General features: G+C 37.6%; 1 protein-coding gene across 4 annotated transcripts in view; it reads right to left on the reverse strand.

The window, feature by feature from the left end:
• Positions 1–19,122, reverse strand: part of Setdb1 (SET domain bifurcated histone lysine methyltransferase 1) — a 44,534-nt gene extending 25,412 nt beyond the window's left edge. For 2 of the 4 annotated variants that reach the window (XM_027953878.2, XM_027953876.2), the window contains exons 1-3: positions 19,045–19,122; positions 17,359–17,629; positions 15,113–15,264 (exon numbers count right to left, since the gene is read on the reverse strand). In XM_027953878.2, coding sequence (XP_027809679.1) covers positions 15,113–15,264; positions 17,359–17,618 — 412 coding nt within the window. In that variant the 5' untranslated portion in view covers positions 17,619–17,629; positions 19,045–19,122. Of the gene's footprint in view, positions 1–9,604; positions 9,673–15,112; positions 15,265–17,358; positions 17,630–19,008 lie in introns of those variants that run through there. The other 2 variants (XM_027953877.2, XM_071618460.1) reach the window with 2 other exon arrangements.
• Between the last annotated feature and the right edge of the window lie 1,510 nt (positions 19,123–20,632).

The following is a 20,632-nucleotide window of genomic DNA, read 5'->3' on the forward strand; positions in this document are numbered from 1 at the left end:
GAGTTCTACAAGACCTTTAAAGAATAATTAATACCAATATTCTTCAAATTATTTCATGAAATAGAAAAAGGGGCAGTACTTCCAAACTTATTCTATGAGGCCAATATCACCCTGATTACAAAACCAGACAAAGACACATCAAAGAAAGAAAACTTCAGACTAATATCTCTAATGAACATCGAATCAAAAATTCTCAATAAAGTTCTGGCAAATCAAATACAAAAACACATCAAAAAGATAGTGCATCACGATCAAGTCGGGGTCATCCCAGGGACTCAAGGTTGGTCAACATATGGAAATCAATAAATATAATTCATCACATCAATAGACTTAAAGATAAGAACCAAATGATCATCTCAATAGATGCAGAAAACGCATTTGACAAAACAGGAACTTATCTCAACATCGTAAAAGCTATCTATGCTAAGCCCCAGGCCAACATCATTCTAAATGGAGAAAAATTGAAAGCATTCCCTCTAAAAACTGGAAAAAGACAGGATGCCCCCTCTTTCACCACTTCTAATTAACATAGTTCTTAAAACACTGGACAGAGCAATTAGACAAAAGAAATTAAAGGGATACAGATAGGAAAAGAAGAATTCAAATTAGCACTACTTGCCGAAGATGATTCTATACCTGGAAGACCCAAAAATTCCACCAGAAAACTTCTAGAACTAGTAAATGAATTCATCAAAGTAGCAGGATATAAAATCAACACCCATAAATCAAAAGCATTTCTGTATATCAGTGACATATCTTCTGAGAAAGAAATGAGGAAAACTACCCCATTTACAATAGCCTCAAAAACAAAACAAAACAAAAGAAAAAACAAAAACCAAACTTGGGGAATCAACGTAAGGAAAGAGGTGAAAGACCTCTACAACAGAAAATACAGAACGCTAAAAAAAGAAATTAAAGAAGACCTTAGAAGAAAGATCTCCCTTGTTGTTAGAAAGGCAGAATTAATATTGTCAAAATGACCATACCACCAAAAGCATTATACAACTCTAATCAAAATCCCAATGACATTCCTCATAGAAAATAGAAAAAGCAGTCATGAAATTCATCTGATAAGAGACCCAGAATAGCTAAAGCAATCCTTAGTAAGGAGAGTGAAGCAGGGGGCATCACTATACCAGACCTTAAACTATACTACAGACCAACAGTAACAAAAACAGCATGGCATTGGCACCAAAACAGACTGGTAGACCAATGGTACAGAATGGAGGACACAGGTACTAACCTACATAATAACAATTATCTTATATTAGACAAAGGCACCAAAAATGCACATTGGAGAAAAAATAGTTTCTTCAGCCAACGGTGCTGGGAAAACTGGAAGTCCATATGCAACAAAATGAAATTAAACCCCTATCTCTCACCGTGCACAAAACTCAATTCAATCTGGATAAAGGACCTAGGAATTAAACCAGACACTGCGTCTATCTGAAGAAAAAGAAGGCCCAAATATCCATCATGTTGGATTAGGCCCCAACTTCCTTAATAAGACTCCTATAGCACAGGAATTAAAATCAAGAATCAATAAATGGGGGACTGGGGTTGTGGCTCAGCAGTAGAGCACTTGCCAAGCACATGCGAAGCTCTGGGTTTGATCCTCAGTACCACATAAAAATAAATAAATAAAATAAAGATATTATGTCCAACTACAACTACAAAAATATTTTTTTTTTTAAAGAAAAAGAATCAATAAATGGAATGTATTCATCTCAGCAAAAGAAACAATCTGCGAGGTGAATAAAGAGCCTACATTTTGGGAACAAATTTTTACCACACGCACGTCACATAGAGTACTAGTCTCTGGGACATATAAAGAACTCAAAAATCTTAACACCAAAATACAAATAACCCAATCAATAAATGAGCAAGGAACTGAACAGACATTTCTCAGAAGAATATATACAATTAATCAACCAACATAGAAAAAATGTTCAACATCTCTAGCAATTAGAGAAATGCAAATCAAAACTACTCTAAGATTTCATCTCACTCCAGTCACAATAGCAGCTATTAAGAATAGAAACAAGTGTTGGCGAGGATGTGGGGAAAAAGGTATACCCATACATTGCTGGTAGGACTGCAAATTAGTGCAGCCGAGGTGGGAAGCAGTATGAAGAATACTTGGAAAACTGGGAATGGAAGCACCATTTGACCCTGCTATCCTATTCCTGGTCTACACTCAAAGGATTTAAAAACAGCATACTACAGGGACACAGCCACATCAATGTTTAAAGCAGCACAATTCACAAGAGCTAAACTGTGGAACCAACCTAGATGCCCTTCAGTAGATTAATGAATAAAGAAAATGTGGTATATATACTCAGTGGAATATTATTCAGCTCTAAAAGAGAATGAAATCATGGCATTTGCAGGCAAATGGATGGAGTTGGAGAATATAATGCTAAGTGAAGTCAGTCAATCCCAAAAAACCAAATGCCAAATGTGATCTCTTATTTACAAATGCTGATTCATAATGTGGCTGGGGAGGGGGATGGAAGGATTAGATGAACTCCAGATAGAGCAAAGGGAAGGGAAGGGATGGGAGGGAGCATGGGGGTAGGAAAGATGGTGAAATGATATGGACATCATTACCATAAGTACATGGTATAAAGACACGAATGGTGTGACTCTACTTTGTGTACAACCAGAGATATGAAAAATTGTGCTCTTTATGTGTAATGAGAATTGTAATGCATCCTGCTGTCATACATAACAAATTTTTTAAAAAATCAGGGCTAGGGCTGGGGCTCAGTGGTAGTGTGCTTGCCCGGCATGTGTGAGGCACTGAGTTCAATTCTCAATATAAATAAATAAATAAAGGTCTATCAACAACTAAAAAGAAATCAAGAACTAAATTATTTTTTAAAAGCATTATCACAGAAGCTTTTTTAATAACAATTCTATGCAATGTAGAGATACATACATAAAAGGTCTGGAAAGAAACATAATAAATGGGTAAGGGTGCTTACCTCTGTATAAGGTACTAAACTGGTGCTGATCTACAGAATTTGGGGTTTTCACTACATATCTTAACTATAATAATAACCATTTGTTAATGAATTATTTCTGTAACTTAAAAAAAATGTAGCTAATGAATTAAGCATAGTACTTATATTTTTGCAGTGCTGAGGACTGAACTCAGGGCAATGGGCATGCTAGGCAAGCACTCTATCACTGAACTATAATCCCAAGTTAAGGCAGGTGAATCTCAAGTTTGAGTCCAACCTTGGGAAAAAAAAGGGGGTGGGTTGGAGATATACCTCCAGTGGTAAAGAATTCTTGATTTCTTTATTTTTTAAATTTTGTTGTTGTAAATGGACACAATATCTTATTGTTATATTCGGTGCCGAAGATGGAATCCAGTGCCTCACACATGCAAGGCAAGCACTCTACCACTGAGCTACAACCCCAAGCCCAGGGCTCCTGATTTCAATCCCCGGCATCACACAAAAAAGAGCCAAGGCCTTCACAATGACAAAGTTAATGGACCTAAGATAAAAATTCACAAAAATATAAAAATTTACACTGATAAAAATAGCATACAGGGCTGGGGATGTGGCTCAAGTGGTAGCGCCCTCGCCTGGCATGCATCGGCCCGGGTTCGATCCTCAGCACCACATACAAACAAAGATGTTGTGTCCGCTGAAAACTAAAAAATAAATATTAAAAAAAAAAATTCTCTAAAAAGATAGCATACAAGTAGGATAGATGGCACATGATAGATAGTCAAAAGGCTGAGGCAAGAACTGGGACTGTGGCTCAGCGATAGAGTGCTCGTCTAGCACTTGCAAGGCCCTGGGTTGAATCCTCAGCACCACATAAAAAATAAAATATATTGTGTCCAACTACAAAAAAAAAGAGGATGAGGCAGGACCACAATAAATTCCATGGCCAGCCTCAAGCAATTTAGACCATATCTCAAAATTAAAAATTAGCTGGGCATGATGGAACATGCCTGTAATCCTAGTGACTCTGGAGGCTGAGGCAGAAGGATTGCAAGTTCAAAGGTAGACTCAGCAAGGCCCTGTTTCAAAATAAAATATAAAAAGGAGCCAGGCACTCATGTACACTTGTAATCCCAACATCTTGGGAGGCTATTAGATAGGAGGATTTTGAGTTCAAAGCCAGCTTCAGCAACTGTGAGGTGCTAAGCAATTCAGTGAGACCCTGTATCTAAATACAATACAAAATAGGGCTAGGGATGTTGAGTATCCCTGAGTTCAATCCCTGGTATCTTTTACAAGAAAACAAACAAACAAATAAATAATTAAAAGGGCTGGGATGTGCCTCAGTGGTTAAGCACCCCTGGATTCAATCTCTAGTAACAACAACAACAACAACAAAAAAAACCCTACATGAATGACAGAGTAAAAAAAAAAAAGTCCAGAAATGTGTATATATATGTGTGTGTGTGAGTATATACATATGGAAACAGTTTATGACAGAGCAGGCGATGTAAATCAATAAGGGAACAGTGCTGAAAACAATCACATGAAAAAAAAAGAAGTTGGATTTTTACCTCCAATACTATATAAAAAGCAAATCCCTATAATTCTAGTGACTCAAGAGACAGGGACAGGAGGATCATAAATTCAAAGCTAACCCCAGCATCTTAGTGAGGACTTAAGGAACTTCGCAAGACCCCTGGGTTCAATCCCCTGTACAAAAAAAAAATTCAATCCAGGGCTGGGGATGTGGCTCAAGCGGTAGCACGCTCGCCTGGCATGCGTGCGGCCAGGGTTCGATCCTCAGCACCACATACAAATAAAGATGTTGTGTCTGCCGAAAACTAAAAAAAAAAAAAAATCCAGTTGTAGACTTAAATTGAAAGCCAAGGCTGTGGATATACCTTGGTACAGAGTGTCTACCTAGCAAACATGAAGCCCTGTGTTTGATCCTTAGTACCAAAAATAAATAAACAAATAAAACAAAATAAATCGAAAGCCAAAACAATGAAACTATCAAAAGGTAATATAAAACATGATCTTCATAGCTTCAGGGCAAGAAAGATAATTTAAGAAACAAAACCAGTAAAAGGAAACTGTAAAATCATTAGAATTTCTACTTATCAAAACATAACATCAGGTGAAGATAAACCATAACCTGGGAGTGACAGCTGCAACTGAACTGCAAATGATTAATTAGAACATAAAGATTTTCCATGAATCACCAGGTGTGGTGGCACACACCTATAATCTCAGTGGCTCAGGAGGCTGACGTAGGATGATCAGGAGTTAAAAGCCAGCTTCAGCAACTTAGCAAGGCCCTAAGCAACTTAGTGAGACCCTGTCTCAAAAAAGAAAAAAGGGCTGGGGATACAGCTCAGTGGCTAAGCACTTTTGGGTTCAATCCTCTCCAGACACTCCCCACAAAAATTCTTTTTTTTTTTTCTGTGGTGTTGGGGATTGAATCCAGGGCCTTATGCATGCAAGGAAAGTACTCTACCAAATGAACTACATCCCCAGCCCCAAAAACTTTCTTATGAATCAAAAGACAACCATTAAGAGAATAAAGTCTGGAAGTAATGCTTAGAAGTAGAGCTCTTGCCTAGCATGTGTAGGCCCTGAATTTATTAGTAGCCTAGGAAGTGAAATTTAAAAAACAAAAAACAAAGTGTTACCAAGGATATGGAGTAATAGGTAGACTGTCATGCATTGGTTGTATAAACTGGTAAAACCATTTTGGAAAGCTGGTGGCCATTAATTGAGATTACCATATCCTTAAAATTAGTATATCCTAAAAGATTTGCAAATGTTCAAGCAGAGACACATACATAAATATTTAAAGCATATTATTTTTAATTTTAAAAAGCTTAAATCAATGTCTGTTGTTAGTAAACAATAAGTTGTGGCACATTCATTACAATGGACTATCATATTACAATAAACAAGTAAATTTAAGCATTACACATCAACATGATGCTGAAGAGAAGCCACTAGAGAATGTATAAAGTATGTTTGAAGCATATATGATTTCATTTATACAGTTCAAAATATAGGTAAAACATTGGCACTTCTGATAATAGTGATATGAAAAGGCAGATAACTCCTATGAAGAAACAAGTATGAAGGGGCTGGGGCTCAGTGGTAATGCACATGCCTGGCAAGCGTGAGGCACTGGATTCGATTCTCAGCACCACATATAAATAAATAAATAAAATAAAGGTCTATCAACAACTAAAAAAAAAGGCATGAAACCAGACAAAAATAGCTGGGTGCAGTGGTGCATGCCTATAACCTCAGCTCTTGGGAGGCTGAAGCAGAAGGATCACAAGTTCAAAGGAAACTTAGTGAAACCCTGTCTCAGAATACAAAATAAAAAGGGTTGGGGGTGGGCTGGGTTGTGGCTTAGTGGTAGAACACTCACCTAGCACCTGCGAGGCCCTGGGTTTGATCCTCAGCAGCACATAAAAATAATAAATAAAATAAAGGTATTGTGTCCACTACAACTAAAAAATATTTTAAAAGGGAGGAGGGGTGTTGGGAATGTAGCTCTGTGGTAGAGCACCCCTGGGTTCAATCCCCAGTGCAAAAAAAGAAAAAACAAGAGAGAGGACAAAATTGTCAAAAACAATCATTTTAGGGCATTAAAAATTCATAAAAGGCAAATAATAAATTGAGAAGTACTCATTTCTGAAAAACTGTGAAAGCATCTGGAATGAAAGATGGGAGCCTACAGACTACTTTCTGGGGAGAATACCCACCTCTACCGGCAAGGTGAGTGAATCAAAACTGTAGCTTTACTAATAAAGGGCTAGATATGACAATGAGCTGCTTTAATGGTTCCTAGCTACTAGTTCTAGTTTAGGATATGCAGCATATCAGTAAAAATTTAACAAGGCGATCTGGAAAATAAGAAAATATAGAAACACTGGAATAATTTCTTGATATATTCTTGGCTGATTGCTAAAATATGTATATGCACAAAGACTGAGGAAAGCCTGGTTAAAAAAAAAAACCAAAGCCAAGAGAGATTTGAGCACTAAATGCAAATGTGAGTGCATTCCCCATAAACTTAGTAGCCAAATCATACAAAAAGAAAAAAGTCAAACTGGATGTAGTGGTACATGCCTGTAATCCCAACAACTTGGAAGCTTAAGTCCTAAGAAACTCAGCAAGACCCCGTCTCAAAATAAAAAAGGACTGGGGATGTTGCTCAGTGGGTAAAGCACCCCTGGGTTCAATCCCTGGAAATAAAAAATAAATTAGGAAGAAAAGAAAAAAAAAAAGCAAAAAGAAAGAAGTCAATGGCTAGGGTTGTCACTCAGTGGTAGAGCATTGTATAGGAACATGTGAGGCACTAGGTTCGATCCTCAGCACCACATAAAAAATAAATAATAAAAATTATTTAAAACAAAATTAAGTCAATACTGAGAAACCAAGCTAAAAATAAATTACAAGGAAAAAAACAAACAAAAAACAACAGAACAGAGATAACAGCAGCTGCTCACAGCAAGGCAGATTTGATGGTTTAAATTCAGAAAAATTACTTGGGGGGAGTGTAGTGGCACACACCTGTAGTCCCAGCTACACAGGAGGCTGAGGGTGAAAGCACTTGAACTCAGGAGTTTGAGGCCAGTCTGAGCATGACAAAGTGAGACTGTCTCAAAAATAAATAAATTTAAAAAGAAAAAGAAGTAAAAGAGGAACTCTAAAAAACAACAACAAAAAAAAAAACCCAACCAAAGTTCTTACATTATTTAGAATATCAACTTTTAAACAAAAAATGATGAAACATGTTAAAAAAAAAAAAAAAAAAGCCCAACCAAACAAAGCAGGAAGCTATGATTTTTATTTAAGACAAGATAAAAACACACACATCCTTATCAGTTAAGTATGGTGGTGCATGCCTGTAATCTGTAATTGCCCTAACCCAGGGGGTTGAAGCAGGAGGATCTCAAGTTTGAGGACAGCCTCAGCATCTTGGCAAGACCCTGTCTCAAAATAAAGGACTGAGAATGTAGCTCAGGACAAGTACCCTTGGGTTCAATCCCTAGTGTGTGTTCATACACACACACACAAACGCTAAAACAAAACAAAAACCCTATCAACAGAAACAACTCTAGTAGATATTGGATTTACAAATAAGCTCAAAGATATACAGAAAATTAGGTTCAAAGATTTAAAGGAAAATACACTATTACTTAGTAAACAATAATCTTTTGAAAAAATATATTAGTTTTTAGTTGTAGTTGGACACAACACCTTTATTTTATTTGTTTATCTTTATGTGGTGCTGAGGATTGAACCCAGGGCCTCATACGTGCTAGGTGAGCGCTCTACCACTGAGCCACAACCCCAGCCCAACAATAATCTTGAGAGAAACTGAAACTATAAAATAAAGAACCAAATGGAATTTTCAGAGTTGAAGAAAAAAACCTGAAATGAAACATTTATTAGAGGGGCTAAGCAGCAGACTAACAGCAGAAGAAAGAATTATCTGGCCTCAGCAACTAAGCAATGCCCTCAGCAACTTAGTGAGACCCTGTCTTGAAATAAAAAAGGGTTGGGGATGTGGCTCAGTGGTGAAGCATCTCTGGGTTCAATTCCCAGTACCAAAACAAAAACAGTCAAAAAACAAAACCCAAGAATAGTACTGGAGATAATATAATTTAAGATGATATCATTTTATTATTTTTATAATGACAAAGAGAAAATAAATGAGCAATTATACATATAAAACCATCAAAGGAGTCCAAAACATAGGAAGCAAAAATTGACATACTTAAACAAAGAAAACAGATAATTTATAATTTTAGGTGAAGATTTCAAGTTTCTTTCCAACTATTTGAATAAGTAGACAAAAATATCACTGAGAGAGGGCTGGGGTTGTGACTCAGTAGTAGAGCACTTGCCTGGCATGTGTGAGGCACTGGGTTTGATTCTCAGCACCACATAAAAATAAATAAATTTAATACAGGTCCATTGACAACTAAAAAATATTTTAAAAAAATAAATAAAAATGTGTCCACCTAAAAATAAAACAAATGTTTTTTTTGTTTGTTTGTTTTTTAAATCACTAAAGACATACAAATTTGAACAACCTACCAGACAACTTAACCCAATCAATATTTTAGAATACTCCGTCCAACTGCAGTGGAATGCAAATTCTTTTCGAACATACATAGAATATTCTCAAGAATACACAATATGCTGTGCTTGGACATAATAAAAATTTTAATAAATTCAAAAGGACTGAAATCATACAAAATATGTTTTCTGACCACATAAAATGAAGTTAAACATTAAAAGAAGAAATAAGGGCTGGGGATGTGGCTCAAGCAGTGGCACGCTCACTTCGCATGCCTGCGGCCTGGGTTCGATCCTCAGCACCACATATAAACAAAGATGTTGTGTCCGCCGAAAACTAAAAAATAGATATTAAAAATTCTCTCTCAAAAAAAAAAAAAGAAGAAGAAGAAGAAATAAATCTGGAAAATACCCAAATACTTGGAAATCAAACAATACATTTCTAAGTAATCCATCAGTCAAAGGAAAACCACAAGAGAAATGAAAAACAACACTGAATTAAATGAAAAGGACAATATATAAAAATGTATGAAATAACTGGGCACAGTGACTCTCACCTGTAATTCCAGATAGCCAGGAAGATCACAAATTTGAGGTCAGTCTGGGCAACTTAGTGAGTCCATGTCTCAAAAATAAAATAAAATAAAGGGATGGGGCTATAGATCAATGGTAGAGCAACCCTGGGTTCAATACCCATTATCCCATTAACACCCAAAACAAAACAAAAAACAAAAAAAAAAAACAACAACAACAAAAAAAAAAACAAGTATGAAATGCAGCAAAGCGATGCTTAATGGAAAGAAATGCAAAAGCTGGTTCTTGGGGGGGAAAAGCAACAAAATGGATCAATGTTAGCTAAACTACCAAAAAATTAAAAAATATCTTAATAATCAATATTATATTGGAAAAAGAGACATCACTACAAAACCTACAGAACTAAAAGGGTCAAAGGGAATACTATGAACAATTTTACACCAAAAATTAGACAACTTAGATGAAAAAGAAAAATCCTATAAAGACACAAATTACCAAAACCAACAACAAGGGACAGAAAATCTAGTAGATGCACATCAAGTTTAAAAAAAAGGATTAGTAATTACAAACTTTCCCATAATAAATTCAATGACGTATTCTGGATTGAGTCATAGAACAGGGAAAAAAATACAGAAAATGAATAAAGTCTGGAGTTTAGATAAAAATAATGTACCAAAGTTATTTCAGTAATATTAACACACTATAAAAAATTGGATGAAAGGTATGCAGGAACTCTCTAAAAGTAGCTCAGTTGGTAGAGCATTTGTCTAGCATGTGGGAGGAACTGGGTTTGATCTCCAGCACCACATAAATTTAAAAAAATAAAGTTATAATATCCTTTCAATTTTCTGTAAATATTAAATTATTCCAAAGTAAAGTTTATTTAAAAAATCTTGCCACAAAGTGCCAGGCAAGGTGGCACACGTCTATAATTCCAATGATGTGGGTGACCAACGCAAAAAGATTATTAAGTTCAAGGGCAGTCTTAGCAAATTCATTGAGACCCTGTATCAAAACTGGGCTTAATCCCAGTTAAAAAAAAAAAAAAAATTCCACAAAAAAAATGTTCAGGCCAGAGCTGGGTACAGTGGTGTACAACTATAATCCCAGCAAATTGGAAAGCTGAGGCAGGAGGATCACAAGTTCAAAGTCAGTCTCAGTAATTTAGCGAGTCCCTGCCTCAAAATAATAAAATTTAAAAGGCTGGGGATGTGGCTCAGTGGTTAAGCACCCCTGGATTCAATCCTCAGTACTAAAGAAAAATTCAGGTCAAAATGGCCTCAGGGCTGAATTTATCAAATACTTAGCAAAGAAACATTCTATACAAAGTCAGAGAGAACAATTTCCAACTCATCTTATAAATGCCCCTATTATAGTAATTTCAAAACCAAACAAAAACACCACAATAGAACTACAAACCAAGAATCCCCAAGAATAATATAAAAAATCTTAACTAATTATTAGACAAACTTAGCAACATATAAAAGGAATTATTGACCAAGACCAGGGGTAGTTTATTCCAGGAATGCAAGGCTGGTTTAATATTAAAAAGAAAAACCTATTACAATATAATCTATTAATAGAACAAAAGCTCTATGGTTATATGAGAATGAGAAAAAGTAGCTAACAAAAATCTAAAATCCAATCCAGTTATGATAAAAATTCTCATCAAGGCTGGGGTTGTGGCTCAGTGGTAGAGTGCTTGCCTAGCATGTGTGAGACACTGAGTTTAATTCTCAACACCACATATAAACAAACAAACAAATAAATAAATAAATAAATAAAAGTCCATCAATAACTAATAAAAATTTAAAAAAAAATTCTCAACAAACCGAAACCTAAGGAACTTTCTAAGAGGTGCAACGGCCAGCCTGAGAGTGACATAGTGAGTGACTCAGGAGGCTAAGACAGGAGGATCTAGAGTTAGAGGACAGCCTCAGGCAACTTAGCAAGACACTCATCAAGTTGAGAGAGACTCTGTCTCAAAATTTAAAAAAGCAAGGTGCAGTGGTAAATGTGTTTTTCCAGTGACTCAGGAGGATGAGGAGGAAAATCACAAGTTTTAGGTCAGCCTCAGCAACTTAGCAAGACCCTGTCTCAAAATAAAAAAAGTAAAAGGACTGGAGTTTAACCCCAGTACATACATACACATATAAATATAAAAAATAAAAAAAAACAAAAAGCAAGTAAAGGAAAAAAAAAACAAAAAACTTAGGGATAAACTCATTCAAAAAAGCAAGATGAGAAAAATTAAAGACCTACGGCTGGGAATGTGGCTCAGTGGTAGAGTTCTTGGCTAGCATAAGTGAGGCAGCAGATGAGGCCCTGGGTTCAATTCCCAGCACCACAAAAAAGAAATTAAGAAATTAAAGACCCAGCAGGGTGGTGGCGCACTGGTAGTGGTAATCCCAGTGTCTCAAGAGGCTGAGGTAGGAGGCCTGCAAGTTCAAAGACAGCCTTAGCAATTTAGCAAGGTGCTAAGCAATTCAGTGAAATCCTGCCTCTAAATAAAAAATTAAAATGTAAAAAAAAAAAAAAGATATTAAAAATCTAAATTAAAAGAGATATACTATGTTCACTGATTAGAATCCAATATTGTTAAAAAGGCAATACTCCCCAAATTTATCTTTAGATCAATAGTCATTTTTAAAAATATATATATTTATTTATCTATTTATTTATTTATTTTAGTTGTAGTTGGACACACACCTTTATTTTATTTATTTACTTACTTACTTTTATGTGGTGCTAAGGATCGAAACTAGGGCCTCGCACATGCTAGGTGAATGCTCTACCACTGAGCCAAAACCCTAGCCCTAAGAGTCATTTTTAAAAATTCTAGCCTCTAAGAAAAAAAGAAGACATTGAAAACAAGCTCATCTTAAAATTTAGATGGAATATGTATGCTATACAAAAAAAATGAGGGACTTACACTGATACCAATGCTTGCCATAAAGCTAATTAAGACATGCTGTCGTAATTAATGTGATTAATTAATGTTATTAAGGCAGTGTGATGCTGCTACACATTTCAATCAATGTGACACAATAGAATGTGAAAACAGGGGGCTGGGGTTGTGGCTCAGTGGTAGAGCGCTTGCCTAGCATGCATGAGGCAGTGGATTTGATTCTCAGCACCACATACAAATAAATAAAAAATAAAGGTCCATCAACAACTTAAAAAAATTTTTTTAAAAAAAGAACGTAAAAACAGGGCCTTATACTGATCAACTGATTTCTTTCTTTCTTTCGTTTTTTTGTGGTGCTGGGGATTGAATCCAGAGCCTTGTGCATGTGAGGATGCAAGGCAAGCACTCTATCAACTGAGCTATATCCCCAGCCCAGTCAATTGATTTCTGACAAAGGTATAAAAAGGACAGTATTTCCAACAAATGGGATGGAACACCTGGGTAGCCATAGGTTAAAAAAAAAATCCTCAACCTTTACCATAGCAACTTACTCTTCAAAAGACACGAAGAAAATGAAAATGGCTGGGGATATAGCTCAGATGTAGAGCACTTACTTAGTGAATGCAAGGCCCAAAGTTCAATCCCCAGAGCCACAAAAATAAATAAACAAATTAGTGACAAGACTGTCACATCTGAGAGAAATTATAACACTTACCTGGCAAAAAATTGGACCTAGAGTACACAAATAAGTCTTCAAAGTCATGGATTAAAAAAATAAACTAGGGCTGGGGATATAGCTCAGTTGGTAGTGTGCTTGCCTCACATGCACAAGGCCCTGAGTTCAATCCCCAGCACCACCAAAAAAAATAAATAATAATAATAATTAATGTTTAAAAAGACAAAAGATTTGAATAGGTATTTCCCCAAAGAACATGTACAAATGGCATATATAAAAAGATGTTCAACAACATTAGTCATTAGGGAAATGCAAACTTTAATAATATAGTACCATACACCAATTAAAATGGCTAACGTGCTAAACTGACAACACCAAATAATGGTAAGGATGCAGAGAAACTGAAACCTCCATACTTTACTAGAGAGAATGTAAAACAGCATAAACACTTTGGAAAATAGTCTAGCAATTTATTAAAAAAATCAAACATACAGGCCGGGGAAGTAGCCCAACAATGGAACTCTTTTCTTGACTAGGATATAGGAGGCCCTGGGTTTCCAATCCCTGATACCAAAAAAAAAAAAAAAGTCAAACCAGCACTTACCATAATACTCACAAACACTTATATAAACATTCACAGCATTATTCATAATAGCCCAACTGGAACTAATCTGAATGCCTATCAACTGGGGATGGATAAAAACACATGGTGAGGGGCTAGGGTTATGGCTCAGCGGTAGAGCGCTTGCCTCACATGTGTGAGGCCCTGGGTTCAATCCTCACCACCACATATAAATAAATAAATAAAGACATTGTGTCCATCTACAACTAAAAAAAAACAAAAGCACATGGTGAGGGCTGAGGCTATAGCTCAGTGGTAGAGCGCTCGCCTCGCACGTGCAAGACCCTGGGTTCGATCCTCAGCACCACATAAAAATAAATGAATAAAATAAAGGTATTGTGTCCACTTACAACTAAAAAATGAATTTAAAAAAACACATGGTGAAATCTATATAATGGGAGATTATTCCCCAATAAAAGACCAAACCCTGAAACATGCAAGTTAGATAAACTTCAACAACATTAAGGGACAGAAGCCAGACAAAAAGAAAAGCTAAGCTGGGCGTAGCAGCCGTGATCCCCATGGTTAGAAAGGCTGAAGCAGGCTGACTGTGAGTCCAAAGCCAGTCTTAGCAATGGCGAGGCACTGAACAACGCATTGAGACTCTAAATAAAATACAAAATAGGGCTAAGGATGTGCCTCAGCGGTCAAGTGCCCGAGTTCAATACCCTGAGAAAGAAAGAAAAGAAAAGCTATATATGTAGAGAGAAAGAAAGTGGACCAGTAGTCACTGGAACTGATAGTGGAAATTTAAGGCAAACCGGCGCAAGAAACTTTCTGGGTGATGCAAGTGTCTAAAGTTGAGTACTATATATAAATGTACTAAAACTCAAACTGTACAAATTGGATAAGATCTGAGCCAGGTGCATTGGTGCATGTCTACTATAATCACAGTATACTACTATAATTGGTGCATGTCAAATTACTATAATCACAGTAATTTGAGAGGCTTCAATCCCCTGTACAAAATAAATATGTTGGATAAATTTCATGGTGTGTAAATACTACCTTTAATAAAACTGCTAAAAAATAGAGAAAAATCTATAGTTTTAGGGCACATACATGGGTGCTAAGGTCACCTATAAAGAAAATCAAGAATATTTATAGAATAGAGGTTAAACAGAATGGAGAAAGGAGAGGAATCAGGGTGTGGTATGTAGGGAACAGCAATGGTACTAACAATGAGACATTTTTTTCTGTAATAAGTCGGGCAGGATAAAATATATAGTTATCACTATAAGCGTTTTTCCTCTTGTCTATCTCCTCATCTTTCAGTATTTTAAATTCAATCCTGGAAATTTCCTATCCAAATTCTCATTTCTTACCTGAATCAATGCTGAGAACATCATCATCTTCATCAGGAATCTCAATTATCTCTGTAGGCTGGGAAGTTTCATCCTCAGAGCTACTGTCCCTGTACTGTAGTCCCAGCTTGGAGTAGAAGTCCTTCACCAAAGACTCACAATTAGTCACTGCCCTAATATTGGAACACACATAGAATCGGTCAAAGCCAGCAAAAGAAACAGAGACAGGAGCCATTAGAATTCATATACAATTTGGGCTGGGGTTCCGCTCTTCAGCGGAAGAGCGCTCGACTAGCATGCGCGAGGCCCTGGGTTCGATCCTCAACACCACATAAAAATAAATAAATAAAATAAAGGTATCGGGTCTAACCAAAAAAAAAAAAAAAAAAACAACAAAGAATTCATATACATTTTTTAAAAAATATTGTTTTTTAGCTTTAGGTGGACACAATATCTTTATTTTATTTTTATGTGGTGCTGAGGATCGAACCCAGTGCCTCATGCATGACAGGTGAACGCACTACCACTTGAGCCATATCCCCAGCCCCAGAATTCATATACATTTAAGTGTATAGTGTCCTCAACTTGAATGGGCCCTATAGATTTCAAAATGTCTCTATTTAGAACACATTTCCCAAACAAAGCATTTTTTTTTTTTAAGAGAGAGAGAGAGAGACACAGAGAGAGAGAGAGAGAGAATTTTAATATTTATTTTTTAGTTTTTGGCGGATACAACATCTTTGTTTGTATGTGGTGCTGAGGATTGAACCCGGGCCGCATGCATGCCAGGCGAGCGCGCTACCACTTGAGCCACATCCACAGCCCCAAAGCATTTTTTTTTTTTTTTTAAGAGAGAGAGAGAGAGAATTTTTTTTTAATATTTATTTATTTTTTTTAGTTTTTTGGCAGGCACAACATCTTTGTTTGTATGTGGTGCTGAGGATCGAACCTGGGCGGCACGCATGCCAGGGGAGCGCGCTAACGCTTGACACATCCCCAGCCCCCCAAAGCATTTTTTTAAAATGGATTTTTAAAAACATTTTTTTCAGTCATAGATGGACACAATACCTTCATTTTATTTACTTTTATGTGGTGCTAAGAATTGCACCCAGTGGCTCACACATGCAAGCGCTCTACCACTGAGCCACAACCCCAGCTCCAACAAAAGCATTTTAAATGGTGGTTTGGTTTCCAGACTAGTTCCTCAAAAATTCAAAATTATGGGGCTGAGGATGTGGCTCAAGCGGTAGCGTGCTCGCCTGGCATGCCTGCGGCCCAGGTTTGATCCTCAGCACCACATACAAACAAAGATGTTGTGTCCGCCGAAAACTTAAAAAAAAAAAAAAAAAAAAAAATTCTCTCTCTCTCTCCCTAAAAAAAAAAAAATTCAAAATTAGCCTTGAGTACAGTATTTTCCACCTTAAATCATCAGAATTTGCCTTGCTGTTATGTGAAATTGAATTCTAAGTGACAACTAGGGTATCAAGAACAAATCTAAAGGGTTTAGAAACTTATTCATGCTTCACATTTACACAAAACAGTAATTCTAAAATCCTTACACCCTGGGTGATCTTACTAAGGAAACAATTGATTTAGAGTACAGGAGGAAGAAGAAGTGATTTAAGACTTGGACTTTCTTATACTGACCATGTATTAGCCTCAGATAGGTGAAAATTACACATATGGGTGGGCGATTGTGAGGTTAGAGCTCAGACCATAAACTCTGAAGAAGAGTAAGGTTCCACACATCTGTATTTTATACAGTGCTTGGTATAATATCATGAAGAATTATACTTTTAAAATATCTGCCAATCAGATGCTGTGGTCTGTACCTATAATCCCAGCAACTTGGGAAGCTCAGGCAGGACAACCTCAGCAACTTATTGAAGCCCTAAGCAACTTAGTGAAACCCTGTCTCAAAAACTAAAATATAAAAGGCTTGGTAAAAGTGGTAAAGTGCCCCTGGGTTCAATCTCCAGTACCCTCCACCCCCCAAAAAATCTGCCAGTCAGCTGGGCGCAGTAGTATACTCCTGTAATCCCAGCAGCTCAGGTGGCTGAGGCAGAAGGATTGTGAGTCCAAAGCCAGCCTTAGCAATGGCGAGGTACTGAGCAACGCATTGAGATGCTGTCTCTAAATAAAATACAATAGGGCTGGGGATGTAGCTTAGTGGTCGAGTGCTCCAGGTTCCATCCCCAGTACAAAAAAAAAAGAAAAAAGAAAAAAAAAAAATCTGCCAGTCAACAGATTTTCCATGTAATCCTCACCTGGATGCATCATCAAAGAGTTGGTCAACATGAGCCACTTCGGATTCTTTCTGTATTACCCACGTCTCCAACTCTGCTAGCTGCTTCTTGCGCTGTTGTACACATTCCATCTTTTCCAATTCTTCATCAATGAACTGTCGAAGTTCCTCCATAGAGATACCAAGCTCCTCAACCACAGCCTGTTGTAGTTCTGCAATCTCTTCAGATTCCACTGCAGCTGTTGCTGCATCCAGACCAATACACCCAGGGAGGGAGGACATGCTTTTGTTCTCTGAATGGAACAAGAAACTAAAATTGCTTTGAAGTCATTATGACCACAATTAATAGAGAATTTCTATGTAAAACTCTGCCACCTGTCTTTCAAATAACCTATGTTCTTTCTCCTCATTCTCCAGAATTTGATGCTGCAATTCTGTGGAATTCTTTTCTGCTATAGATTAACAGGTCTAAGACTTAAAAGTATCAGAGCCCTAGCAGTGTTGTATGCCTGTAATCCAGCAACTTGGGAGGCTGAGGCAGAAGGATCATAAGTTTGAGGCCAGCCTCAGTAATTTGCAAGACCCTGTCTCAAAATAAAAAGGACTGAGTATGTAGCTCAGTGGCAAATCACCCCTGGGTTTAATCTCCAGTTTGGGGGGAAAAAAGTAAAGTTGTTTCAGCGCGTGTGGAGAACATTCTTTGTGTAATACTGAAAATGTTATAGGACGCTCAAGTGAACCAATCTAAAAAGAAAAGTATGTGCATGCCTGTAATCCCAGCAGCTTCGAAGGCTGAGGCAGGAGGCTGGCAGGTTCAAAGCCACCCTGAGCAATTTAGCAAGACTATATGCAACCTAATGGAAAAAAAAATTTTTTTGAAACCTACCAGTCTCAAAAAAAAAAAGGGGGGGGGGGGGACTGGGGATGTGGCTCAGTGGTTAAGTGCCCCTGGATTCAATCCCTGGTACCAAACATAAATAAATATAAAAGAAAAAGGAAAATATTTCTGCAACTTAATGTGTTCCATTAATTTATTAATGAGATAAATGTTTACACGTTGTGCCTAATTTAAACAGCCCCTCCCACCTGAGAAGGGGTTTGATCTACAACTCACTACTTCGGTGTTTTCTCCTTTACGTTTGTTTCTCTTACTTTGCTTCCACGCAGAAATTTCATTTTTAAAAATCCTACCACGCTGGGGGGTCTAACTCCGTGAAGAAGGTGTGCTTAGCACGTACAAGACCTTGGTTTGCATCCCCAACACTAAAAACAGTGTGTGTTTTGGGGGGTGCATTTCAGCGTTCAAAAGATCACAGCAAAAAGGTTTTCCGAAGTAAACAGAGTAAAGCAACCTGGGAATGAGACGCGGCTACTGTCCACAGTCCGACATCGCGCACATTCCCCCTAACCGCCTCTCCACCAAAAGCTCCACAGACACTGCAGCCCTGCGGCCCAGCGCCGGCTCCCAGCGCCTCGGGTCGGCGCGACGCCCACCCGCACGAAGCCCCTTCGGTGCGTCCCGCTCACCGCAGACCCAGCTCAGCCCCGCCCCCGCTCGCGCCTCAGCCAAGACCCTCGCCGGACCTCCGCCCACAGACAAAACATTAAGTCTCTGCTCCCTAGGTCCTCCCCACACCTCCCTGCTTCCAGCTAAAAGAGCTTTTTCACCGACCGGACCCCAGACTCAAGACTCAGGGGGTAGACTCACGACTCGGGGGTCGGCCTCGACCCGAAAGAGCGAAACCGAAGGGAAAAGGGAGCGGGGGAGGGGAAGCAGCGTGAGGGTGGGAAGGGGAAGCAAAAGAAAGGCCCGGAAGCAAACGTCTAGGCCGTTCCGGTCACCGCGACGGTAGCCTAATGGGGTCAAATCCAAAGCTCCGGAGCACAGAAAACCAAAGCGATCACGCATGCGTTAAGGTAGGGCCTTACAGGCACTCGTAAGGATCCACCGGTGGGGCAAAGGAGGCGTGGCCAGGAGATTTTACAAAGCTCCGCCCCAACACTGGTAGCCTCAATAAGGCATTTACTGTGTGACAACTTAGTTGGCATCTTAGGGTTTTTTCCTGTAAAGTTGTTTTTACTAAGAAAGTTGTACAAATTATAAAGGATATCAAAGCAGCAAGATGTGGGCTGGGTATAGCTCAGTGGTGCACCGCTCACCTAGCCTGCATGAGGCCCTGAGGTTGGATTTTGGATGCAGGGGGAAAAAAAATTAAGATATACTTTAGAAAAACAAAACAATCTCTTCTCCTTCCTCATCACATATATCATCTGGCTTCTTTGAAGCAAAATATCTTAGTTTTCCATGCTCATACGTTCAAATTCCTGTATAAACATTTTTGTTTTCATTTTAAATATATTTTTAGTTATAGATGAACACAATATCTTTATTTATTTATTTTTATGTGGTGCTGAGGATGGAACTCAGTGTCTCCCACTTGCAAGGCAAATGCTCTACCACTGAGCTACATCCCCAGCCCTTGTTTTCATTTAATGAGGACATTCCTGAAGCAAATAAAATAAACGAAACTTGACTTTTTGACAGATGCATAGTATTTCACAGTATGGCTAAACCAAATTTGGATTTTTTCCAATTTTTAGTCACTTCAAACAATGTAAAAGTTAATATTAGCATTCAAAGTAATACTTTTGTTTCTGTAAAACAGATTCCTGAAAATGAAACCTGAGTTTTTTTTTAAATGCACTTTTTAAAATTTTAATAGAGTATGCTTTCAAATTACTTTTTCAAAACATAACAATCATTGCTCCCACTAGCAAATCTTTGACAGTATGTCTTTCCCCACGCCCTTATTAGGCATGGATGTTGAGTATTTTATTTTTGAGAATTTGAATCTGTGAAAGTAATATATAAGGAAAGACTAGATTGTGTTGTGTGCTTTAAAGCTGTTTTTTCTTTATGTCTAAAAATATGTTTTTAATTGTTGATGGACCTGTATCTGGTGCTGAGAATCAAACCCTGTGCCTCACACATGCTAGGCAAGTGCTCTACCACTGAGTCACAACCCCAGCCCTCTATGTCTATAAAATAAAATTCAATTTCCACAGTATAAAATCTGAGATTTTTCATAGTTTGGCCCCAATTTACTTCACTAACCATATTTCCCATCCCTCCCTTCACATTCCTAATGATGTTCCATTTCTCCAATATATTTACATATTTCACTTTTACTTTTCCATACCCTTAGTTGTTGTGTGTCCGTTCCCTTTCTCTGCCTATTAATTCTCTAAGATCCAAATCAAATATCTTCTCTGTGAAGTTTTCCTGGACCAACAAT

Source organism: Marmota flaviventris, chromosome 10, assembly GCF_047511675.1.
Source record: "Marmota flaviventris isolate mMarFla1 chromosome 10, mMarFla1.hap1, whole genome shotgun sequence".
In the NCBI taxonomy this organism is placed as follows: domain Eukaryota; kingdom Metazoa; phylum Chordata; class Mammalia; order Rodentia; family Sciuridae; genus Marmota; species Marmota flaviventris.